A 20,185-nucleotide genomic window follows, 5' to 3' on the forward strand; every position below is an offset into this window, starting at 1 on the left:
CTCTACCTACACATCTATTGTCCCGGGGCGACCAGCTTGCCCTGCTGCCTCGTGTTGTGCGCCCAGCCACCACCCAGCGCCGCGCCGCCGTTCTCCTGAGCAAACTTCTGCATCCGAGCCTCGAGCTCGGGCCGGAAGTGGCGGATCAGACCCTGGATGGGCCAGGCGAAAGCCTCTCCCAGAGCTACAAGAATATCGTCAGCATTTACTGCAAAACTTCCAGCTTCTTGTCAGGGTTTCGACTTACCGCAAATAGTGTGTCCCTCGACCTGCTTCGTCAGCTCCTGGAGCATGTCGATCTCGCGCTCCCGGCCCTGGCCCTTCTCGAAACGGCTCATGATCTGCTCGGTCCACTTGCTGCCCTCGCGGCACGGCGTGCACTGGCCGCAGGACTCGTGCCTGTAAAAGTGGCTGAGACGGCTGATGGCACGGACGACATCGGTGCTCTTGTCCATGACGATCACGGCGGCGGTACCCAGACCGGACTGGCTGTCCTTGAGGGCGTCAAAGTCCATGAGCTGGTCGTCGCAGACACTCTTGGGGAGGATGGGGGTGGACGAGCCACCAGGAATGACGGCGAGGAGGTTGTCCCAGCCACCGCGGACACCGCCACAGTGCTTCTCGATAAGCTCGCGCATGGGGATCGACATCTCCTCCTCCACGGTGCAGGGGTTGTTGACGTGGCCGCTGATGCAGAAGAGCTTGGTGCCCTGGTTGCGCTCACGGCCGAAGCTAGCAAACCAGTTGCCACCGCGGCGGCAGATAGTCGGGGCGACGGCGACGGTCTCGACGTTGGTAACGGTGGAGGGGCAGCCGAAGAGACCGACGGCAGCGGGGAATGGCGGCTTGAGACGGGGCTTTCCGGGCTTGCCCTCGAGGGACTCAATCAGGGAGGTCTCCTCACCGCACACGTAGGCACCGGCACCGCGGTGGATGTAGACGTCGAAGTCGTAGCCGGAGCCGCAGGCGTTCTTGCCAATGAGACCCTCCTTGTAGGCCTCGTTGATGGCGTTCTGGAGGACGGCGGCCTCGTAGACGAACTCGCCACGGATGTAGATGTAGGCAGCGGTGGCGTTCATGGCTCGGCCGGCGATCAGGCAGCCTTCGACAAGCTTGTGGGGGTCCTTTCGCATGATCTCGCGGTCCTTGCAGGTGCCGGGCTCTCCCTCATCGGCGTTGACAACCAGGTATCGGGGCTTGGTGTCCTTGTCCCAGTCCTTGAAGTTCATGAATGACTGCAGAATGACAACTAGTCAGTACATCTCTCGCGGAATTCGTAAATCTTATGTCCTCCAATCTCGCCAAGGAGCATCTAGGCGACATACCCATTTCAGGCCCGAGGGGAAACCGGCACCACCTCGTCCTCGCAGGCCGGAGGCCTTGACCTCGCCAATGATCCAGTCGTGGCCCTTGAGGATGATCTCCTTGGTCTTGTGCCAGTCGCCCATCTTCTTGGCGTGCTTGAGGTCGGGCGGATAGCGGCCGTAGAGGTTCTGGAAGATGCGGTCCTGGTCCTTGAGGCCGCCGTAGGTTCGCTTGGCCGGCGTGCCATCCTGGACGGTCGCAAAGTTTCTCGACTGCTGCTGGGCCACGCAGACCCGCGACAGCGTCTTGGCCGAGGCCTTTGACGGTGCTGCAGTCCTCGACAACATGGTTGCTGCTGGTGGTGGCAGAATTGGCCGTGTAGAAGCCCCAATCGAGCGGTCGGTTGATGCTTTCGTGGTCGAACGGCTTGGTGCGTGAGTTTGCCGGATGGAATTGGAAACTTGAGGTTGATTATGGGGATCGCAATTTGCCTAGCCGTGATTGGCTGGTGCGGGTGTGGTCTGTGCGCGGCCGTGGCGAGAGCTTTACCGCACCAACGGCGGCGGGCTTTTGGTGATGTCAAGACTTGGTTCAGTGCTGGACATCGCTACAGTCCAGGTGGGTCCGCCGCTGTACATCTGCTGTAGCGCGGCCGTGCCATAGCCTAGGTATCTCGAGCTGCATCAGACTCATCTCCTGCTGCCGTTGTCTGACCGACCTGCGTTGGCAGTGGGATCACCTCGAGCCACCCGGTCTCGCAGGAATTGCAGCAACAATTCTGCAATGAACACTCCCCTCTCACAGAGGTACCATACCAACCGCCTACGAGGCCAATAGAATCAACGGCACACACTCACGATGTCCGCCTCGGCCTCCTCCTCCTCCGCCGCCGCCGCCGCCGCCTCCAGCGCCGCCCGCCGCCAGTCCATGATGCCCTCGAGCGGGACAGCCGGCCCCAAGGCCCCCGCGCACTTCGCGTCCAACATCACCGTCGCCGACTCGTCCATCCTCGTCGGCTCCTACCCTATTACTATCAGCTCCGAGAGCGTCATCCACCCGCGCGCCCGCCTCGACTCGGCCTCGGGTCCCGTCAACATCGGCCGCCGGTGCATCGTCCACGAGCGCTCGCACGTCGGCGCCACCCCGGGGCCCGGCGGCGCGGAGGGCAGCGTGACGCTGGCCGACTTTGTCACGGTCGAGGTCGGCGCCGTGGTCGAGACGGGCGGCACTTTCGTCGGGGAGGGCACCGTCCTGGGTGTTAAGTCCAGGGTGGGCAGGGGGGCTTCTATCGGGAGGGTGAGTTGTCTTTCTAGAAAGACGAAAAGAGACGAACGCAGAGTATGTGGTCATAAGGATGCTAATCTGCAGTTTCATACAGCACTGTACATTGGCACCACAGACAGTCGTCGCACCGGGCGAGAAGATTCCCGACTTCACCGTCATATACTCGAACGGGCTCAGGCGGCAGGACAAGAGGGGCGTTTCGGAGCTTAGAGGCAAGGCACAGGCGCGGCAGATTGAAGTGCTTCGAAGATTGATACCCAGCAATCCGGCAAGATTTGCATGATACCCCAATACTATGTCTCCGTTTTTCCTCACTTTCGATCATGATCCAGAACCGGAGACAGTCAAGCTGTCGGGCCCTTAGTCGTGGAATGAAGCGTAAATAGCAGGTCATGAACCAAAGTTTTCACCGATACATATCCATCATTCCATCATAGCAGGTAGGTGATTGAGTTGTATGCGATCAACCGCCGTGGACTACGGTTCTCCCAAATACCTCCACCTATGCGCGTCCCTTGTGTCGACATCGCGCCAGGTTCGAGTCCACCAATCCCTCGTTGGAGCTCTGCCTTTGTTCCTTGTCCTGACGTCCTCCAGGCCGTCGAGTATGTCTGCAATCCTGTAGCCAACCTTCTTGGCCCTCTTCCCGTTCATGCCCGGGGGCTCCCCAAGAGCGTAGTCCTTCCACCACTCCAGGACGGGAAAGTGACCTCGGCGCGTGGGCTCGTCCAGGATGTGCTCTGTGCCATACAGCAGATCCTCGTCCTTCATAACCTCGCGACAGACATTCAGCAGCTCGACGTTGCCCCAATCCGAAGCCTCCCAGACCCCGATGCGCCGGTCCGCCGTCCCGACCGCACTCTCCATGAGCATCCTGAACATCGCCGGGTCGCCCACTGACACGGCGTACGTCAGAGACCTCCCCGACTTGAGCGGGACCTCCGGGTCTTTGAGAGCGAGGCCTCGCCACCATTCCAGGACTGCGCTGTGCCGGTGGAGAGTGGCAAGTTCCATTGCTGCTTCGCTGTATTTGAGCGCCAGCCCGGACTGCCTCCACCACTCCAACACATGCACATAGCCGTTGCTGGAGGCGGTGTCGAGCGCACGCCTGTCCCATTGCAGGTCCTGGAAGCAGCTTGCCTTGGACCACCAGTCAAGGACATCCGTCCGACCATAGACGCCAGCCGCCTTCCAAGGTATGTATGACTGGTTCATGTGCCTGAAGACTAGAGGATGGTGGTGTTCGAGGACGGTGAGGACTCGAATCAGAGAGTAGCGGAGAACGAGCTTCAGAGCGAGGGCCGAGATCTCCTCGAGGGGCTCTGGAGATTCAGACAGCTTCTTGCATATAGCATCTTCATCAGCACTCAGCAATGTCCACTCGAGTTCATGCATGAAGACCTGGGTTGGGTCGTGTGGGTTATGGGGCTCTTTATGCCATCCCAGCTCGCTGGGGAACGGAAGGTTCGCAGGAACCCCCAATGTCTGCGCCAACTCCCAGTCGCCCAGTTCCTCCATCACCATGCTCCATATCTCAGGAGGCAGCTTCGTGTTCGTGGGGACCATCTCGATCAAAGGCAATTTCGACGGCCAGTTGACCCAGCCGCTGCCCAGGGTGGCCATATCTGCGTGGTTCTTGATCATCCTCACGACGTCGTTGAAGCTGTCCCATCGAGCCATGGGCCGGCCGTTGGAGTCCAAACTCGCCTCGTCAAACCCCCACAAGATGGGCGGCACCAAACGGATCCACGGCATTTTCTTGTTCACCTTGGCCATGTGTTCCTCTGTGGCCGGCTGGTTCCAGACCTGGCTCGTCATGCCTGGGGCAACGATGACTCTTTTCGACACGTCCCAGGCACGCAGGACCTCCGAGAGCACATCGCCAGTGAAGGCCAGCGCGAGCTGCGCCAGCTGGTTCGCTCCCAGGGGTACGACCACGAGGAGGTCCGCCCACGCGGCCAAGTCGTGTGCCTTCCTCCGGATGTCTTCGGTTGCCTGGACGCTCTGCGTCAGGGTTATGGGAGAGTTGACGTGCGCGGGGAACTCTTGGATGAGCCGGTGGGTCAGGTCATCAACCAGGACCGTGATCGCGATCTTGGGTTCCTTGGACAGGCGCACCGCGATGGCCTGGGCCTGGGCGACCTCCTTGAGGCCATTGGCAGCTACCAAGAGGTTGATCTTTTCATCTTCCATGGCGACTGTATTCATTTTATGTACATCAAAGACAAAGGAGTTGCTTGTGTTGAGCATATCTGTGCGGATGATAAGCCGTTCGCCGGCAACAGTGTCCTTCGGGCTGAGCCGTGTGATGTGTCATCCGCGCCGTTGGCGAGGGTTGACTGGCCTTTCGATCGCTGAAGCAAAAACCAAGGCTAGTTGCGATGCCTCATGATTTGAGGATTCGGATGGACATTGTCGCGAATATCAAGACTTATGGCATCATGAGGTGGAGTATTTGCAGTGGTCAGACAAATTGCGAGGAACGATGCGCTATTAAGACGACCTATGCTTTAGCTGAGATGCGCCGAGCCCAATAATCAGAGCTACTTCAATTCGCATGCAAACCAACCCTCTTCCGCGTTTCTTCCATCAACCAAATAAGACAGCCGAGTCTCGCAATTTTGAGGGTTTCTGGTGGCTATGACCAGACACAAGAAATCTGCTAGGAGAAATGCAGTCGCTCGGGTGAGATACTTCGACTCTGTCCAATTAATCTCAGCCCCGAAAAATCACCTTGAACTGCTTACTTCTTTTAGGAATAAGGCGACATTTTTAGGATTACACATTCGAGACATCAAAACTAGACAAGAGCGATGGCTGCTTCTTGACAGCTACAGTGTGCAAGCTTGGGCCCAGCCATATGATACAAGACCGCTCACGAGGAAGCCATCCTCTCAAAAACGGAGGCATCCAGCGGGACCTCAGGGCCCATCCAGAGTGCCCTTGTGGTGTGGTCCTTCCTCATCTCTACCGCCCTCTCGGCCTTGCTCGTACCCTCCGCTACAACGGTGTTGGGATGCACCAGCGCCGACAGGGGCCCTCTCCACACGGAGAGCCAGGGGATGAACGCGCCGAACTCTGCCGGGCTCAAGAGGTTGACCTCAAACATGGCGATCGGGTGCGGACCTATGGGGCCCTCAAAGATGCTGTAGATGCGCAGTTCGGGGACTGTGGCAATGGTCAATATCCCTTGAACAACACGGCTGGTTGAGGTCGACTCTGAGGGATTGCTTACACTCGTGGCGGACACGTTCAAACAGCTCACGAGCATACTTGACCTGCTCAGGATTTGACTGAAAATAGTAGATGTGAACATCACTGTGTGAAAACCTGTTAGTATCTGGATTTTGCATTGGGTCGACAGAGATACAACATACAAGCCGCCTCTGATACCGTTGTCAAGAGGCTCGGTGAAACGGGTGTAGGCCTCGCTCTTGACACCAGTCTGTGCGTTCTTCAGGCTCTTTCCATCCTCGTTCATCTCACTACCCAAAGGCTCGGCATTCTCGTAGCCCTTGAGGGGTGAGGGATACGACGACACGGGCGGGTTGTAGATGTCGGCCATGGTTCGGCTCCTCAGTTCGGAAACGGATCACCCGGATGCGGTGCTGGCTGTGATGGGATCAAGCTGTTCAATATCCTTTCAAAAGAGGCAGTAGTAAGCTTTTATACAATAAATTGATATACCGAACAGCCTCCCAGGACGAATATGGAAGAACACGAGTCTCGAGCCTTTTTTGTACAGAAATGCGCGCACCCGCCGTCGGGGATGCCCTCATGCTGCACGACTCGAGGGCCCCGCGGGGCGGCGAAGAGTTGCCCCACCACCGGCCCGCCCACTCGGCAAACCACCCGCAGCGCGCGGGTGCTTGGTCAGCCAGGCGCGGAATCACCTCATTCACCACACTAGTTCGCACAAAGGGGCGCCGGACCCTTTCTTCTCCTCATAATGGGTGCGGCTGCTGGTGTTGAGAAGCGCGCGCGAGCAGTCATTTTACACGTACAGGGGATGTCGTCATAGTTGGGATCGCCTTGGGCCGAGACCTGGTAGGAGTTGTCAATGGGAAAGCGCAGGAAACGGCGTTTCCACGGGCATTACCGAGATGCCTCGATCTTGCGAGTTGCAAGGTTGCAAGGTATGCTTCCCTTCTTTCATATCAGTTGTAGAACGTGCGAGTCTTATGATGTATATGTAGTAGCCCATCCCGGTTCCATCACGGCTGGGTGAAGGCCCCGCGTATGTAGAAAGAAGCATGGGCCGGTTAAAATAGAGGATAGAAAGCCCTACTAAAGAAAAACGATGGGCTGAAGTGATGATAGTCTATGAGCAATTGAAGAAGTCCGTAGCCATACAAGACAGCTAAAGAAAATATGACTTCTCACCGCATCTCCGGACTTACCGAAAACAGCAGCATTGTTTGAACATATCAATGGCCAGTATGGGGCACCATATGCCTTGAAGATAAAGTGGGCACATGTAGGAGTGATCTGCATATATTGTGAAGTTTAACACCCTCGTCACCTTCCCGTTCCGGGTTTACAGGAGCCCGGCGGGGAAGTCGAGGTCACGTCACCTGGCAGGTTACAGGGTAGGGTACTGCACCGCGATGCGATGCATCATTGTCGAAGGGACAGTGATGCGGGAGAAAATAGAGATACTTCTTGTCCACTCGCACATCAGCTTGATCAATGCTGCGATTTAACCTGGATCGACTTCCCGGTTCATTGACAAGCTCCTACGGCAACTCCAACGGGCATCCGGAACATCCGTATCTGCATTTCCTGTGCAGAAGTAATGATAGATAAAACGCACCTCGTCACTGCGGCAATATGACCAGACCGATGATTGTCATGCTTCTCGAAATAATACTCAGCACGGCGAGCCTCGCATCAGCTCAAGCCGCGTCCGGGGCCCTCTCGTACGTCGATCCGCTCATCGGCTCCACAAACGGCGGCAACGTCTTCGCCGGCGCCACGCTCCCGTACGGGCTCGCCAAGGCCGTCGCCGACGTAGACGGGCAGAACACGGGCGGCTTCGCCACGGACGGGAGCAACGTGACGGGGTTCAGCTCCGTGCACGACAGCGGCACCGGGGGCAATCCGAGCCTCGGAAACTTTCCCCTGTTCCCTCAGGTCTGCCCCGGCGATGAGCTGGACAACTGCGACTTTCGGATCGGAGACCGCAAGAGGCACTATGTCAACGGCTCCGTGCAGGCTCGGCCGGGTCACTTCGGCGTCGAGCTGGAAACGGGTATCGGAGCCGAGATGACCGTGGCGAAGAGGACGGCGCTGTACCGCTTCTATTTCCCCAAGGATGGGCAGGGCGGAAATGGCACATATAAGAGGAATACAAACGCAACGGCACCAGAAAGTCACCCGTTGATCTTGCTTGACCTAACGGATCTGTGGCAGAGCAGACAGAATGCCTCGATCGTCGTGGACCCGATCACGGGCAGGATGACAGGCAATGGGACCTTCCTGCCGAGCTTCGGCGCGGGGACTTACATGCTACACTTCTGCGTGGACTTCTTTGGGGCCGAGATCTTCGATACGGGCGTATGGGTCAACAACAGAGCCGGCACTGAGCCAAAGAAGCTCTTTGTGACGAGGGGATTCAACCTGTTCTACCTTGAGGCTGGCGGCTTTGTGCGCTTCAAGTCACTCACCAATGACACCGTGACGGCGAGGATGGGCATGAGCTTCATCAGCGCTGATCAAGCTTGCCGCAGCGCCGAGAAAGAAGTACCTGATCCGCTACAAGACTTTGGACGCCTGGTCAGAGAGGCGGAGACTGCATGGGAAGACAAACTCAACTCAGTCTCCATAGCTACGGGAGGTGTCAGTGACAATCTGCAGAAGAGCTTCTGGAGTGGTTTGTACCGAACGATGGTTTCGCCCCAGAACTACACCGGTGAGAATCCGAACTGGGATAGCGGTCGGCCGTACTTTGATTCGTATTACTGGTAAGTTACTCCTCCCATAGCTTGATAATCAAGACTGAGATTTCTTTGCAGCATATGGGATTCTTTTCGCACCCAGCACCCACTGCTCACCATCATCGACCCGGAAGCGCAAACGCAGCTGGTCAACTCACTGCTCGACATATACAAGTACGAGGGATGGCTGCCAGACTGCCATATGTCGATGTGCAAGGGATGGACCCAGGGCGGCAGCAACGCCGACGTCGTGCTTGTCGACAGCTACGTGAAGAACCTGACTGGCGTTGACTGGCAGCTGGCACTGGAAGCTATCGTCAACGATGCTGAGAATGAGCCCCTAGAGTGGTCCTTCGAGGGCCGAGGCGGGCTGACAAGCTGGAAGAACCTGAACTACATTCCGTACCTCGACTTTGACCCTGTCGGTTTTGGCACGAACTCAAGGAGCATCTCGCGGACACTCGAGTACTCGTACAACGATTTCTGCCTTGCTACTTTAGCCCAAGGCCTGGGTAGGGATGATCTGTACGCCAAGTACATCAAGCGCAGCACAAATTGGCGTAACCTGTGGAGGGCGGACCAAAAGTCAGCCATCCACGGCACTGACACTGGCTTCACCGGATTCTTTCAGCCCAAGTACCTGAACCAGACCTGGGGCCTCCAAGATCCCATTGCTTGTTCTGCGCTGGCAGGCTTCTGCTCGCTTACTTCGAATCCTAGCGAGACCTTCGAAGCCAGCATATGGCAGTACCAATTGTAAGTCAGCAAGCAGCGGCTCAATCCAGTAATCGATACTGACTCCTTGACAGCATTGTGCCGCAGTCCATCTCCAGCATAATCTCCTTAATGGGCGGTGATGCTAGTTTCATTTCGCGGCTTGATTTCTTCCACACGTCGGGACTCGCGGACATTTCCAACGAGCCAGTCTTCCTCACGGTGTACCTGTACCACTGGCCTGGCCGGCCTGGGCTGTCGACGAAGCGCATCCACACGTACGTGCCGGCTGGCTTCAACACCACGAACGGGGGCCTGCCTGGCAACGACGACTCCGGGGCCATGGGCTCGTTCCTGTTCTTCTCCATGATCGGGCTCTTTCCAGTCGCAGGCCAGAACGTCTATCTCATCTCGCCTCCGTTCTTCCAGGAGGTCAACATCACGAGCAAGGTGACGGGAAAGACGGCGACTATCAAGAACATCAACTTTGATGCCTCTTATGAGAAGATGTATGTGCAGAGGGCCACTGTGAATGGGAAGCCTTGGACCAAGAGCTGGATCGGGCACGAGTTCTTCACAGAGGGCTGGGTGCTGGAGCTGGAACTGGGGGAGAAGGAGAGCGACTGGGGGAGCAAGGTGGAGGATCGACCACCAAGCTGGATGGGCGCCATGGATATGAACTAGGGTTGCAACAAGATACAGATAGATATCTTGTGATAATAAATGAATAATATGATACCTATCTGGTGTATGTATCTGCGTAGCTGCATGAGAGTTGCCTCCTTTGGTCAGGATTCTGAGCGAGACTGGAGCAAAAGCCCACTAAAGACTCCCACTACTTGTACAGTGTCCCGCTCTTACCCGCCATGACATCGGCCACGCCACCGATAGACGCCAATGCTTATCAACGATAACGCCCTCCAGGTTTGAAATGTGACATTACTGAACACCACACCCTCAACCTTCTTGATTCACACATTCCGCGACCGCCGGTCCCAGGCCCTCTGCCAGTCGACAAGGGAACATATTTCCAACACAACTTCGACCTCGACCGACCCCCCCTCCCCACATTATCACAAACACCCAACAACACCCTCTAACACCCCCCGGCCCCGGTTGCGCGGGACCAAGAAAAGCCCGCCCAAGATGCAAGGCTTCAACATGGGCCGGTACGTGCCCCCGGAGCACGCGGGGCTCGCCTCGGCCAACGCCCTGCACGGCAAGCACCCGCTCGGCAAGCGCGCCCGCCCGGACGGCGCCCTGGTCGTGCGCTTCGAGATGCCCTTCCCCGTCTGGTGCACGACCTGCCGGCCCCGCGAGACGCTCATCGGCCAGGGCGTGCGCTTCAACGCCGAGAAGCGCCGCGCGGGATCCTACCACTCGACGCCCGTCTGGGCCTTCCGCATGCGCCACCCGCCCTGCGGCGGCGCGATCGAGATCCGCACCGACCCGGCCCACACGGCCTACGTCGTCGCCTCGGGCGGGCGCCGGCACGACGCCGCGGGCGACGGCGGGGCCGGCGAGTCGCTCGTGTCCGCGTCGGGCGAGGTGCAGCTGCGGACGGCGCGGGAGCGCGACGCCGCGCGCGGCAGCGCCTTCGCCCACCTCGAGCGCACGATTGAGGACCGCGCCGCCCTGGCCGCGGGCAGGCAGCGCATCGGCGAGCTCGCCGAGGCCGCGGGCCGGCGCTGGGACGACCCCTACGCGCGCAACCAGGCGCTGCGGCGGGCCTTCCGGGCCGGGCGGCAGGAGAGGGAGGCCGAGGGCGCCGCGGCCGAGGCGCTGCGGGACCGCCTGAGCTTCGGGCTCGAGCTCGTCGCCGCGAGCGACGAGGACGCGCGCAGGGCGGCGCTCGTGGACTTTGGGACCGCGGAGCGGGACGCGGCGGGCGCCGTGGACAAGGCGCTGGCGCGGCCGCTGTTTGAGGGCGGGGCGGCGTCTGCTGCGGACCGCACCGACAAGGGCGCCGGGGAGGTCCTGAGGAGTAATAAGAGGAGCTCGACGAGAGATGGGACGCCAAAGACCAAAAAGCTCAAGTCCGAAGTCGTGGCGGACAAGACGAAGGGAGCTCTGGTGTCAGAGATATTGGGCAACACAAGAGCAGCCAAAGATCCGTTCTTGGAGGGCTGGAGCAAGGAGTCTACTAAGTCTCCCGGCTTGCTCCCTGGACTGAAACGGAAGCGCTCGACGGTCGAGACAGCGGTTGCAACCGAAGAGTCGTCGCCGCCTCCTGCCAAACCGACACCTGCGTCCAAGAGTCTGGTAGGATATGACTCGGATTCCGACTGAGATGGAGGAGATACAAGGGGCAGGGAGGGAGTGGCAGAGCCTTCTAAGGGGCCAAGTTGCTTGTTGGAGATATGTTTTATTATGATACCCCATAGACTTCAATTCTACATCCAGAACACCTACCACATTTAGAGCCAGTCCGTTGCGAGCACATTGCACGGCCAAGATGAATATGCAAAGCTGAGTTCCAAAGTGTGTTTTCAAGGGGCGAGGGGTTTCTATCTACGATTTGCGCTTGTAAATCCAAGCAATACTCAGCCCGCCCGCTGCTGATGATTGATGGTATGAGAACTGGCTCGGCTTCCTTCCTCGCAAAACCAGTGTACGCCAAAGGGGGAAAAGAAACCGTCCCAAAAAAAAAAAGGCAATGCATGCCCCAGGTTGGCAGAGGGTGCAAACAATCTTATGCAAACTCCAGTATTCATGACCAAGTCCCAGATAGTAAACCTCATGTCCAGTTACGCCGATCCTCTCGGAAATGGGAATGTTCCTCCCTCTTCATACGTCGTCCATCTGTCCGGCCGGCTCGTCGTCCTCGTCGCCAAAGCTGGCCACTGAGGACATGTCGTCGTCGTCCTCGCTCTCGGCACCTGCTTCGTCGGCTGCGTCCTTATTCGCATACCTCAGAACATACTCTGTATAACCACCAGGTGTGTCAGTGGGACCCAAATCAACCCGAATGTAAGCCCTAGTGTGGGGGACATCGCACCCTTGACCTTTGCATCATAGCTCTTGGGTTCCCGCATGAGCAGCGCAGCTGCCTCGCCGTTCAGAGGATCGGTCGGGTTCGGGTAGCGGAGAAGCTGGGGCAGGAAGACCTCAAAGATGTTGATCATGTCGTACATGGGCGACCAAGTCTGGTTGATGACATCGAGGCAGACAGATCCGGACCTAGCAAACAAACCCCTTGTTCAGTATTCCCCTTCCTTGTAACGGTGCTCTAACCCCACTGTCGCTCCGTGCCGGTCCACTCCACTTACAGCTCATCGATATTGGGGTGGAAGATGCGGTTGACGAATCCAATGCTAGGGGATCGGTACGGGTACTGGTCGGGGAGCTCGACGTGGACCTTCCACACTCCTCCCTCGAAGGGGGCTTGCTGTGCGTTAATACATCGCCCAACGCCTGTACTCTAGTTCGTGCAGTGCTACTCACTCTCTGCGGGTCCCTTGAAACGGACATAGAACTCTTGCCTGGCGTTCCATGGATGTCAAAATCGGGTTCCGAAAGGGGGGGAAAATGAGTGAATAGGTGGCCATACACTAGGTCGGATCATTAGCAACCAGGTGGCAGACAGTCGAGTGCCGTTCCATGGGTGACCTACTGTTGTCATTCACCAAGGTAACCTCGTAGTCGCTCATAAGCCTACAAGATGCTTCTGTCAGTACGCGGGGGGATTCGTGCGAGGGATCGTCGAGGTCGTACATCCTGCGAGTAAGGTTAGCACGGCACGTTGGTATTTGGAGAGTCGTGGTATGACGCACTTCATGACCTAGTTGCAACGAGCTCGCTGTTAGCATATTCAGGACCAGCTGTAAGTATTTGCAGAGCGCTCGCTTACATCTGTCTCAATTCTGCGCCGTGGACTCGACATGTTGGAGTGATCTTCCCGGGTTTGTGGGTTGGAGTTTTGTGGTTGGGCGCTTGAATGAGCGCAGTAGTTGAGGGCAGACAACCGGGTATTAGCGGTCGAGCTTGCGGGTGCGTTGGCGCAGATCTGAACCAGTATCCGTGGGGTTGGTGATTGGAGATAGGATCAGAGCCAGATAAGTAGAGATTGGGAAGGGTCAAGGTTTCCTCTGGTTCTCTGTGGGTGTTTGTCAGTAGAAGAGGGATTTGGGCGGCGCGGAGAGTAGAAGGGTATGAAAGAGGCGTGGTCAGAGACGTCGCGGTTGCGTGAGGAGTTGAAGGTTTCAGGCCAAAGGTCAGGTCAGGTCAGTAGGTACTTTGCAAGTGGAATAAGTACGGCAGGTTGACGTGACCGCCCATCGGAGGAGCCAGGTCACGGGCACCTTGTTAGTGAGTGATGATGTGGGCGGTGATGATAAGTTAGTCACTCCCTCCACTGACGATGCTGCTGCGGGGCTGCCTAATGAGCGAAGATAGGTAGCTGCCGGAGGCGATAAGATGGAATCGTTGGGGGGCACTGGCACTGGGGTGACTTTTGGCGTTAATCCCAAAGGGGAATTGGATTGGACCGGGTTGAGCTGGGTTCGAGATCAAAAGACGGACGAATTACTCGCATCATTACAGCCAAGTAAGAAGACAGATCACTCCGATGTAGGCAAAGGCAAAATGAGGCTGGGCCATTCCCGAGTGCTTTTAGGTACAAAGATTGAAGATCAACGTTATTGGGCTCAGGAACAAAGTGCCAACCAAGCAGGGTCATTTTCCTGGCTCCTCCTAGGTACCGCAAACACCATCAGCCTGGGCGAAACACCGTTGCTCAGCTGCTGCGGGAAAGCCAGAGCAGATGGCCCTCCTGCATCCGGGCTGAGACAAGAGAGCCAGCACAGCCTAAAACCACATGAATGACACCTCCAAGCAAGTCTCAGGCTGTTTGGCGTCTCCCTTTGTTCCTGGACGGAGGCGCTGGGAGGATCCATATGCAACCACATCACATCACATCCCATGCCTGATTGGGGCGCGTTCCTGACCCTGTGACCGTTATTCCTGTTCACACTGGATGTTGGTTCGGAATGCCTGGATGGTTGTGGGGGTGCGAGGGAGGGACCTTATTAAGAACGACAGCGCTGTGATGTTCGGCTCACAAAGTCTGCACAGCTGGCAGCCCAATCCATGCCAGTTGTCGGCATCTCTTTTCTGGCATTGACAGCCTGGAAACCGGTACATCCAGGCCTGGACATACGCCCTGAACCGCCCCTCGGATTGAGCCTCGGCATTCGGTCTCAGCGGCCGCTGCTGCCACGCTAGCTGACCACCACCCCCAACCAGCCAAAGTACCTCGCCTGGCTTTTCCCCGGCAAACCCCACGCCATTGAGCTCCCATGAGGTACAAAGGTACTTCATCCTTTGCCTTGCTGACCAGCCGCCGGGTCCCAAAACGGCTTGCGCAGGACAGGTATGGAGAAAACACCACCAAGAGTCTCAATTATACACGGTAAAAACCATCATGACCAAAGAGTCAAATAAAAACGAGTCCCCTGCGACCGGCAGCAACGCAATTCAACTCTCGCCTGTTTCTCCCTTTTATTCTCACTGCCCGAGGCCAATGGACTAGTTAAGCCATATGAAATTTCCCCCGGATTATTTATCTCGTTTGGTAGCACTCTACATATATAACAGTAATCCCCCCGCTTCCATCACACAGTGATGAATTTATTGCCGGCTGTGACGAGGCCGTGCGCCTCATTGGTCAGGAGCACGCGACCAGCTCTCCGCCTCGCCAGGCCAGCCCTATCATCACAACAACCCCAGCACAGATGGAGCTCGCATTCCCCCATGGGTGCTGCCTCTCCCGTGGCAAGGAAGAAGGTCACCCTCGGCACCATACGGTCGCTGTTCAAGAAAAAGGAGCCCATCACCGTCATGACCGCCCATGACTTCCCGAGTGCCTACGTCGCCGACTCGGCCGGCATGGAGATGATCCTCGTCGGGGACAGTCTGGCCATGGTGGCGCTGGGCATGGAGGACACGAGCGAGGTCCTGGTAGAAGAGATGCTGCTCCATTGCCGATCCGTCTCACGAGCAGCCAAGGCGGCCTTCACTGTAAGTCCATTCTTTTGCTTTTGTATGTATCAAGACCATATACTGATATGCCGTATCATAATCATAAAGATCGGCGACCTCCCCATGGGCTCGTACGAGGTCTCCCCAGAGCAGGCCCTGCAGACCGCCATCCGCTTCGTCAAGGAAGGCCGCGTCCAGTCCGTCAAGCTCGAGGGCGGCCGCGAGATGGCCCCCACCATCCGCAAGATCACCGCCGCGGGCATCCCCGTCCTGGGGCACATCGGCCTGACGCCCCAGCGCCAGAACGCCCTGGGCGGGTTCCGCGTGCAAGGCAAGACGTGCCCGGCGGCCCTCAAGGTGCTCGACGACGCCCTCGCCCTGCAGGAGGCCGGCTGCTTCGCCATGGTGCTCGAGGCCGTGCCCGCCGAGGTGGCGGCCATCGTGACCGGGGAGCTCTCGGTGCCGACCATCGGCATCGGCGCCGGCGCCGGCTGCGCGGGCCAGGTGCTCGTGCAGATCGACATGACGGGCAACTTCCCGCCGGGTCGCTTCATCCCCAAGTTCGTCAAGAAGTACGGCGACGTCTGGTCCGAGAGCTTCCGGGCCATCGGGGCGTACCGCGACGAGGTCAAGAGCCGCGCGTACCCCGCCCCCGAGCACACGTACCCCATCGCCAAGGACGAGCTCGAGGCCTTTGCCAAGGCTGTGGAGGAAAAGTAATGTCTGAAGCGTTCCGATCCTTTTCTTTTTGTTCATATGGTTAGCATATTATTCCCCAGAGCCAAGGGGATTTTCCCGCATGGCAGGCGTTGTTTTGATAGATACCTTGGTGGAAACCTCGATCCGATCATTTGTTCGGCCTGGTGGTAGTGAATAGATGCGATGAAGGTTCATCATGACCAAACACACTCCAAAGTGCCCAAGTTGTGTTGTATCGTTCATGACGAGACTTCATCCGAAAGCCGGTGTCATAGAGTACGACACATTGAGCTGGCCATTCGAGTCCTTGAAGCACTGCACATCGTTTCCGTAGAACATCAGCACCATCCTCTCCCTGAAGGGGACCCTTCCCTCGCGAAAGGTAAAAAAGGGCACCCAACATAAACATGACACCACACACACACCCATAAGATTCCAAGAGAGATGGGGAAAAAAAAGAACTCACCCTGTGCAAGTTCCCAACGACCTCGTCCAGCGCCGGCGCAAACGTGCTGTTGACGTACAGGAACACGCTCTCGCCGGGGCCGACCCTGAGCACCCGGCGCAGGTACGCCACCACGGCCTCGAACTTCTGCCCCGCGCTGATCTTGCACAGCTCCCTGCGCACGGCGGGCGCCGACCCCACGGGCTTGAACCGCACGACGACCTTCCTGTCGCCCTGGCCCTGGCCCTGGCCCTCGAGCGCCGAGACGGCCTCGGCCGCCGCGCCCAGGGCGTCGCGCGGCAGGCGCGTGAGGACCGCCGAGGCGGTGAGCGTGAGCGGCAGGTCCGGCGACTGCTCGCGCGAGGGGATGGTCGGGGAGGCGGCGGCGGCGGCCGGCGGGGAAGGGGTCGGCTGCCTTTCCTCCATGGCGGTTTGCCTCGGTGGCTTTCGGGGATGGCTTATGAGAGGAGAACAGGGCGTGTGTATGTATGTGTGGGAAAGGTGTCTCCCCCCTCCGGAAGAGGCCTTGATATGGGCTGGTCTGAAGACGTATCGGTATTGTTTTCGCTTTTTTTGTTGTCCTCTTGGGAGCGATGATTTTTGAGAGAGTTAAAGACCCTTTCCGAAAATATGCTCACACTTCTCAGCCACACCGTGTGGTAGGTAGCCTGTCAAGATATGGATAACTTGGGGTGAGAGGCTCAAGCAGCACAGGTCATATTTAAGCTGGAGGTCGTTCCGGCCCCACCAGACCCCTATGATGTGCCACTAATAGCTCCCTACAGTAGGCGGGTGTGGCCTGGCAAGTAGGGATATTGCCAGACCTGAATCCAACGAACAAGATATTCATATGATTGATTCATGGGAGAATAGAACATGTTTGATACATCAAATAACAAGTAATAATTCTATGCAAACCTAAATCTTAAAGATCAAAAAAATTCATGGCATTTCAGTTGCTGTACTTGAGTTTCTATCATACAGTTATGCACATGCATGAATTATATCTACAAACCATCCACGTATTGGATGGTGAGGTGTAAGTCTTGGAGGCGTATTTCTCGCCTTGATATTCATGAGCCACACAAAAAGAGCAGCGAATAGCAATCGCCATGTTTGTTTCAGACAAGCAACGCTCCGGCCCTCCGCCGCCATTGACCATCCCATGTGCCTATATCTCTGTCGTCTCTGCCCTGCTCGCCAAAAGTGAACCAAAGAGGTGAAAAAGGTATACATCGAGAAACCCGAGTCGCCGACCTTTCAACACCCGCGCCAAAAGGATGCCTGGTTGTAAATGCATTTGTCCGACTTGATGCCATGCAATGTTATGCGGTGCCGAGGTGCCTTCCATGGAACCCACGGCTTTGTAATGCTGGATTTTCAGGGGTAAAAGGAATATAAAAAAAAAGGTCAAAAATATATGCGTGAAGGGGTATCAATGCTTCTGCTTCGGGATATCAGAAGTCTTGAGGGTATGAAGCCGCAGCCGCAAACGCAAGATGATGCCCGCCGAACACGTAAAAGATAAGGACAAGAAGTAAAGCAGGGAGAACAAGGACCTCGGGATCGAGGGATTCGCTGAGGATCCGAGGTCCGGGTATTGGCCATGAGAAGATGTAGCGTTTCTTTTGGTGGGCAGTTGACAATGCTGAAGCCAAAAACAGAATGATGCCATACAGTATGTTGGAAGACCCGATGCAAGGGCCGTTGAATTAGCCGTCATGAAGTCAGTCGAGGTTTAATGCGCGCTTTTTACCAGCAATCATCATCGCCGTCGACTTCATATTTAGGAATTCGCTTGAGATGGGAAAGCAAGGCGTCCAAGTGAGTCCAGTTGTCGTCGTTTTCGGCAAACCTGCGATGCTTGCGAGAAAGAATATGCTGCCGACAGGGTCAATAATGATCAAAGGGGAACCCAAGTGCCTACAGATACATACATCGTCAAAATCGTCAAACTTGTCCTGGCAGTTTTCGCAGTACCCCGGCTTGGGATCACGCTTCTTCTGCTTGGCAGCCTGCACGGGAACACTCTGCGTGCGCTTGTGCTTCTCTTCACGAGACTGCGACTGGTCGTCAATCACTTCGAGCTTGCGGTGAGTAGCCCGGCCAAGGCTCTGTGAGCGCGTGTAAGACATGGGGTCCATGCTGTTCTCGGTCATTCTCCGGGAACTGAGATCCTGCGAGGTGGGGGCACTCTTCTGGAGCACTTTCCGCTGCAGGCCGTGGATCTCCTTGCTTGTTCCAGCCCTGGAGCCCAGCGTGCCCGTCGCCGAAGAGATCATCTGAGAGCGAATGGCAGATGTGATACCCGAGGGCTGCACGCCCGAAGCTACCGGCTCGCCGGCAAGGAACAGACCAGTCTTGGCGCGACTTGTGAATGCATTCTGAGGCTGGAAGTCAACAGACGGGGCCATGGCAGCCTTGGCGGCGTCGAAGACCTCTGTCGGCCGCACGGTAGCATAGGGGCGGCGGTTTTGCCCGTCTTCCATCTCGGCCAACGACCGCTTTCCGGTGACAGCCCTGGGAGGCTCAACTGCAGGTGGCTGAAACCTAGGAGCAGACTCGACGGCGGGTTTAGCGGCGGCCTCCCTCATTCGCTGTCGCTCCCTCTTCTCCGCGGCAGTCTCGTAGTCTTCCACAAAAGGGCAGCGTCCCGTGCTGCTGGCTCGAAACTGCGGCCAATCGCCTTGCTTCTTGTCTGCAACCTTGTTGTACTCCCTGACCATGATCGGCTTCTGCTTCTCCTCGATATCATAGACGTAGATGTAAGGGCCCTTGAAGTAGTTGAGCTCGCGTGTCGCCACAGTCGGATCGCGGTCGGATGGACCGTTGACGCGCTCCTTATTGAGCAGCTGCAAGAGCGTCGATTCCTCGGTGGTGCGTGACGCACCAGCACCCGCGCCACGCGAGCCAAAACCGAGCGCCGCACTACGGTACGGGTCTGGCTCGATGAGCATGTCGAGAACCTTCTGCAGCTTTTCCAGGGACCAGATCCTCTTGCCCATCTCGCGGGCGCGGTGGAGCACATCCGCATTCCTGCTCGTGGTAGGCTTGGGTCGTCGAACCGCCTCGTCCTGTGCCTGGAGCGGCATTCTCCGGCTTGTGGCAGTCTCGAACAGTCTTCGCGTGGGCGCAAGGGAGGTCGTAGGGACTGAATTGGCCGAGCGATGCAGCAAAGACGGGTTGATAGTCTGGGGTTGCTCGTGTTCAACCTCGGCGGACTCGACTCGCTCCTCTTTCTGAGCGACTGGCCTTTCGGGGGGTACCGAGCGCGATGTGACGACGTGGGTAATGTCGATGGAGAAGAACTTGGCTTCCCGCTGTTGAACGCGTCAGTTTGTCTGGCTCAGCGACTTGGAGAATAGTGTATGGCTTACAGCTCCAAGGTGTGCCACCTGCTTGGCCAGCTTCACGCGTTGCTCGTCGGGAATGCTTTCAAAATAGAAGACAAGCTTGGGGAACCTGGAGCGTTGGCCCTGCTGCCACTTGCGGACCTCGTCGACCTCCTTCTCGGACGGCTTATGTACGGAAGAAGACTGGGATGGTCGCTCAGTGGTAAAGGAACGGGACGTGCCGCGCTGGACCAACGTCTTGGACTTGACGGGGGACCTCAGTGCCGTGCGTGCACTGGGATCGAGCATCTGCCTCTTGGCCGGAGGAGGCTGTCCATAGGCATCCTCTCTCTGGGTGCTCGCGTAAGAGCGTCTCTGCTTAGCATTGGCAGCTGCGAGGGAGGCAGCAGCTCCCCGCAGCGGCGAGTTGGCGACATTTGGGTTGGCGGAGAGGGGGACTCGTCGAGAAGACATGACCGAGAGAGGAAGGG

The 20,185-nt window shown here is 57.4% G+C and overlaps 7 protein-coding genes across 7 annotated transcripts; 3 read left to right on the plus strand and 4 right to left on the minus strand.

Moving 5' to 3' along the window:
- Positions 1–14: 14 nt before the first annotated feature.
- E0L32_011456 (uncharacterized protein) lies at positions 15–6,154 on the minus strand (the record flags this gene model as incomplete). The annotated part of the gene is made up of 8 exons (XM_031134187.1): positions 15–184; positions 248–1,235; positions 1,326–1,765; positions 2,163–2,662; positions 3,086–4,885; positions 5,469–5,757; positions 5,825–5,907; positions 5,967–6,154. 8 exons carry the CDS (start codon positions 6,152–6,154, stop codon positions 15–17), a joined length of 4,458 nt encoding a protein of 1,485 aa, XP_031000552.1.
- A 1,265-nt stretch (positions 6,155–7,419) lies between these two features.
- Positions 7,420–9,923, plus strand: E0L32_011457 (uncharacterized protein; the record flags this gene model as incomplete). The annotated part of the gene is made up of 3 exons (XM_031134188.1): positions 7,420–8,552; positions 8,604–9,281; positions 9,335–9,923. The coding sequence occupies 3 exons, from the start codon at positions 7,420–7,422 to the stop codon at positions 9,921–9,923; spliced, it is 2,400 nt and encodes a 799-aa protein (XP_031000553.1).
- Positions 9,924–10,385: 462 nt separating this feature from the next.
- Positions 10,386–11,528, plus strand: E0L32_011458 (uncharacterized protein; the record flags this gene model as incomplete). The annotated part of the gene is made up of 1 exon (XM_031134189.1): positions 10,386–11,528. The coding sequence occupies one exon, from the start codon at positions 10,386–10,388 to the stop codon at positions 11,526–11,528; it is 1,143 nt and encodes a 380-aa protein (XP_031000554.1).
- A 498-nt stretch (positions 11,529–12,026) lies between these two features.
- On the minus strand, positions 12,027–13,122 carry E0L32_011459 (uncharacterized protein; the record flags this gene model as incomplete). Its single annotated transcript, XM_031134190.1, has 7 exons — positions 12,027–12,163; positions 12,238–12,419; positions 12,509–12,627; positions 12,684–12,790; positions 12,853–12,956; positions 13,013–13,020; positions 13,090–13,122. 7 exons carry the CDS (start codon positions 13,120–13,122, stop codon positions 12,027–12,029), a joined length of 690 nt encoding a protein of 229 aa, XP_031000555.1.
- Positions 13,123–14,990: 1,868 nt separating this feature from the next.
- On the plus strand, positions 14,991–15,938 carry E0L32_011460 (uncharacterized protein; the record flags this gene model as incomplete). Its single annotated transcript, XM_031134191.1, has 2 exons — positions 14,991–15,257; positions 15,327–15,938. 2 exons carry the CDS (start codon positions 14,991–14,993, stop codon positions 15,936–15,938), a joined length of 879 nt encoding a protein of 292 aa, XP_031000556.1.
- A 231-nt stretch (positions 15,939–16,169) lies between these two features.
- E0L32_011461 (uncharacterized protein) lies at positions 16,170–16,788 on the minus strand (the record flags this gene model as incomplete). The annotated part of the gene is made up of 2 exons (XM_031134193.1): positions 16,170–16,232; positions 16,384–16,788. 2 exons carry the CDS (start codon positions 16,786–16,788, stop codon positions 16,170–16,172), a joined length of 468 nt encoding a protein of 155 aa, XP_031000557.1.
- Positions 16,789–18,114: 1,326 nt separating this feature from the next.
- Positions 18,115–20,168, minus strand: E0L32_011462 (uncharacterized protein; the record flags this gene model as incomplete). Its single annotated transcript, XM_031134194.1, has 3 exons — positions 18,115–18,243; positions 18,300–19,682; positions 19,740–20,168. 3 exons carry the CDS (start codon positions 20,166–20,168, stop codon positions 18,115–18,117), a joined length of 1,941 nt encoding a protein of 646 aa, XP_031000558.1.
- Positions 20,169–20,185: the final 17 nt, after the last annotated feature.

Source organism: Thyridium curvatum (assembly GCF_004353045.1).
Source record: "Thyridium curvatum strain D216 chromosome Unknown NODE_107_length_115339_cov_83.001128, whole genome shotgun sequence".
Classification (NCBI taxonomy): domain Eukaryota; kingdom Fungi; phylum Ascomycota; class Sordariomycetes; order Thyridiales; family Thyridiaceae; genus Thyridium; species Thyridium curvatum.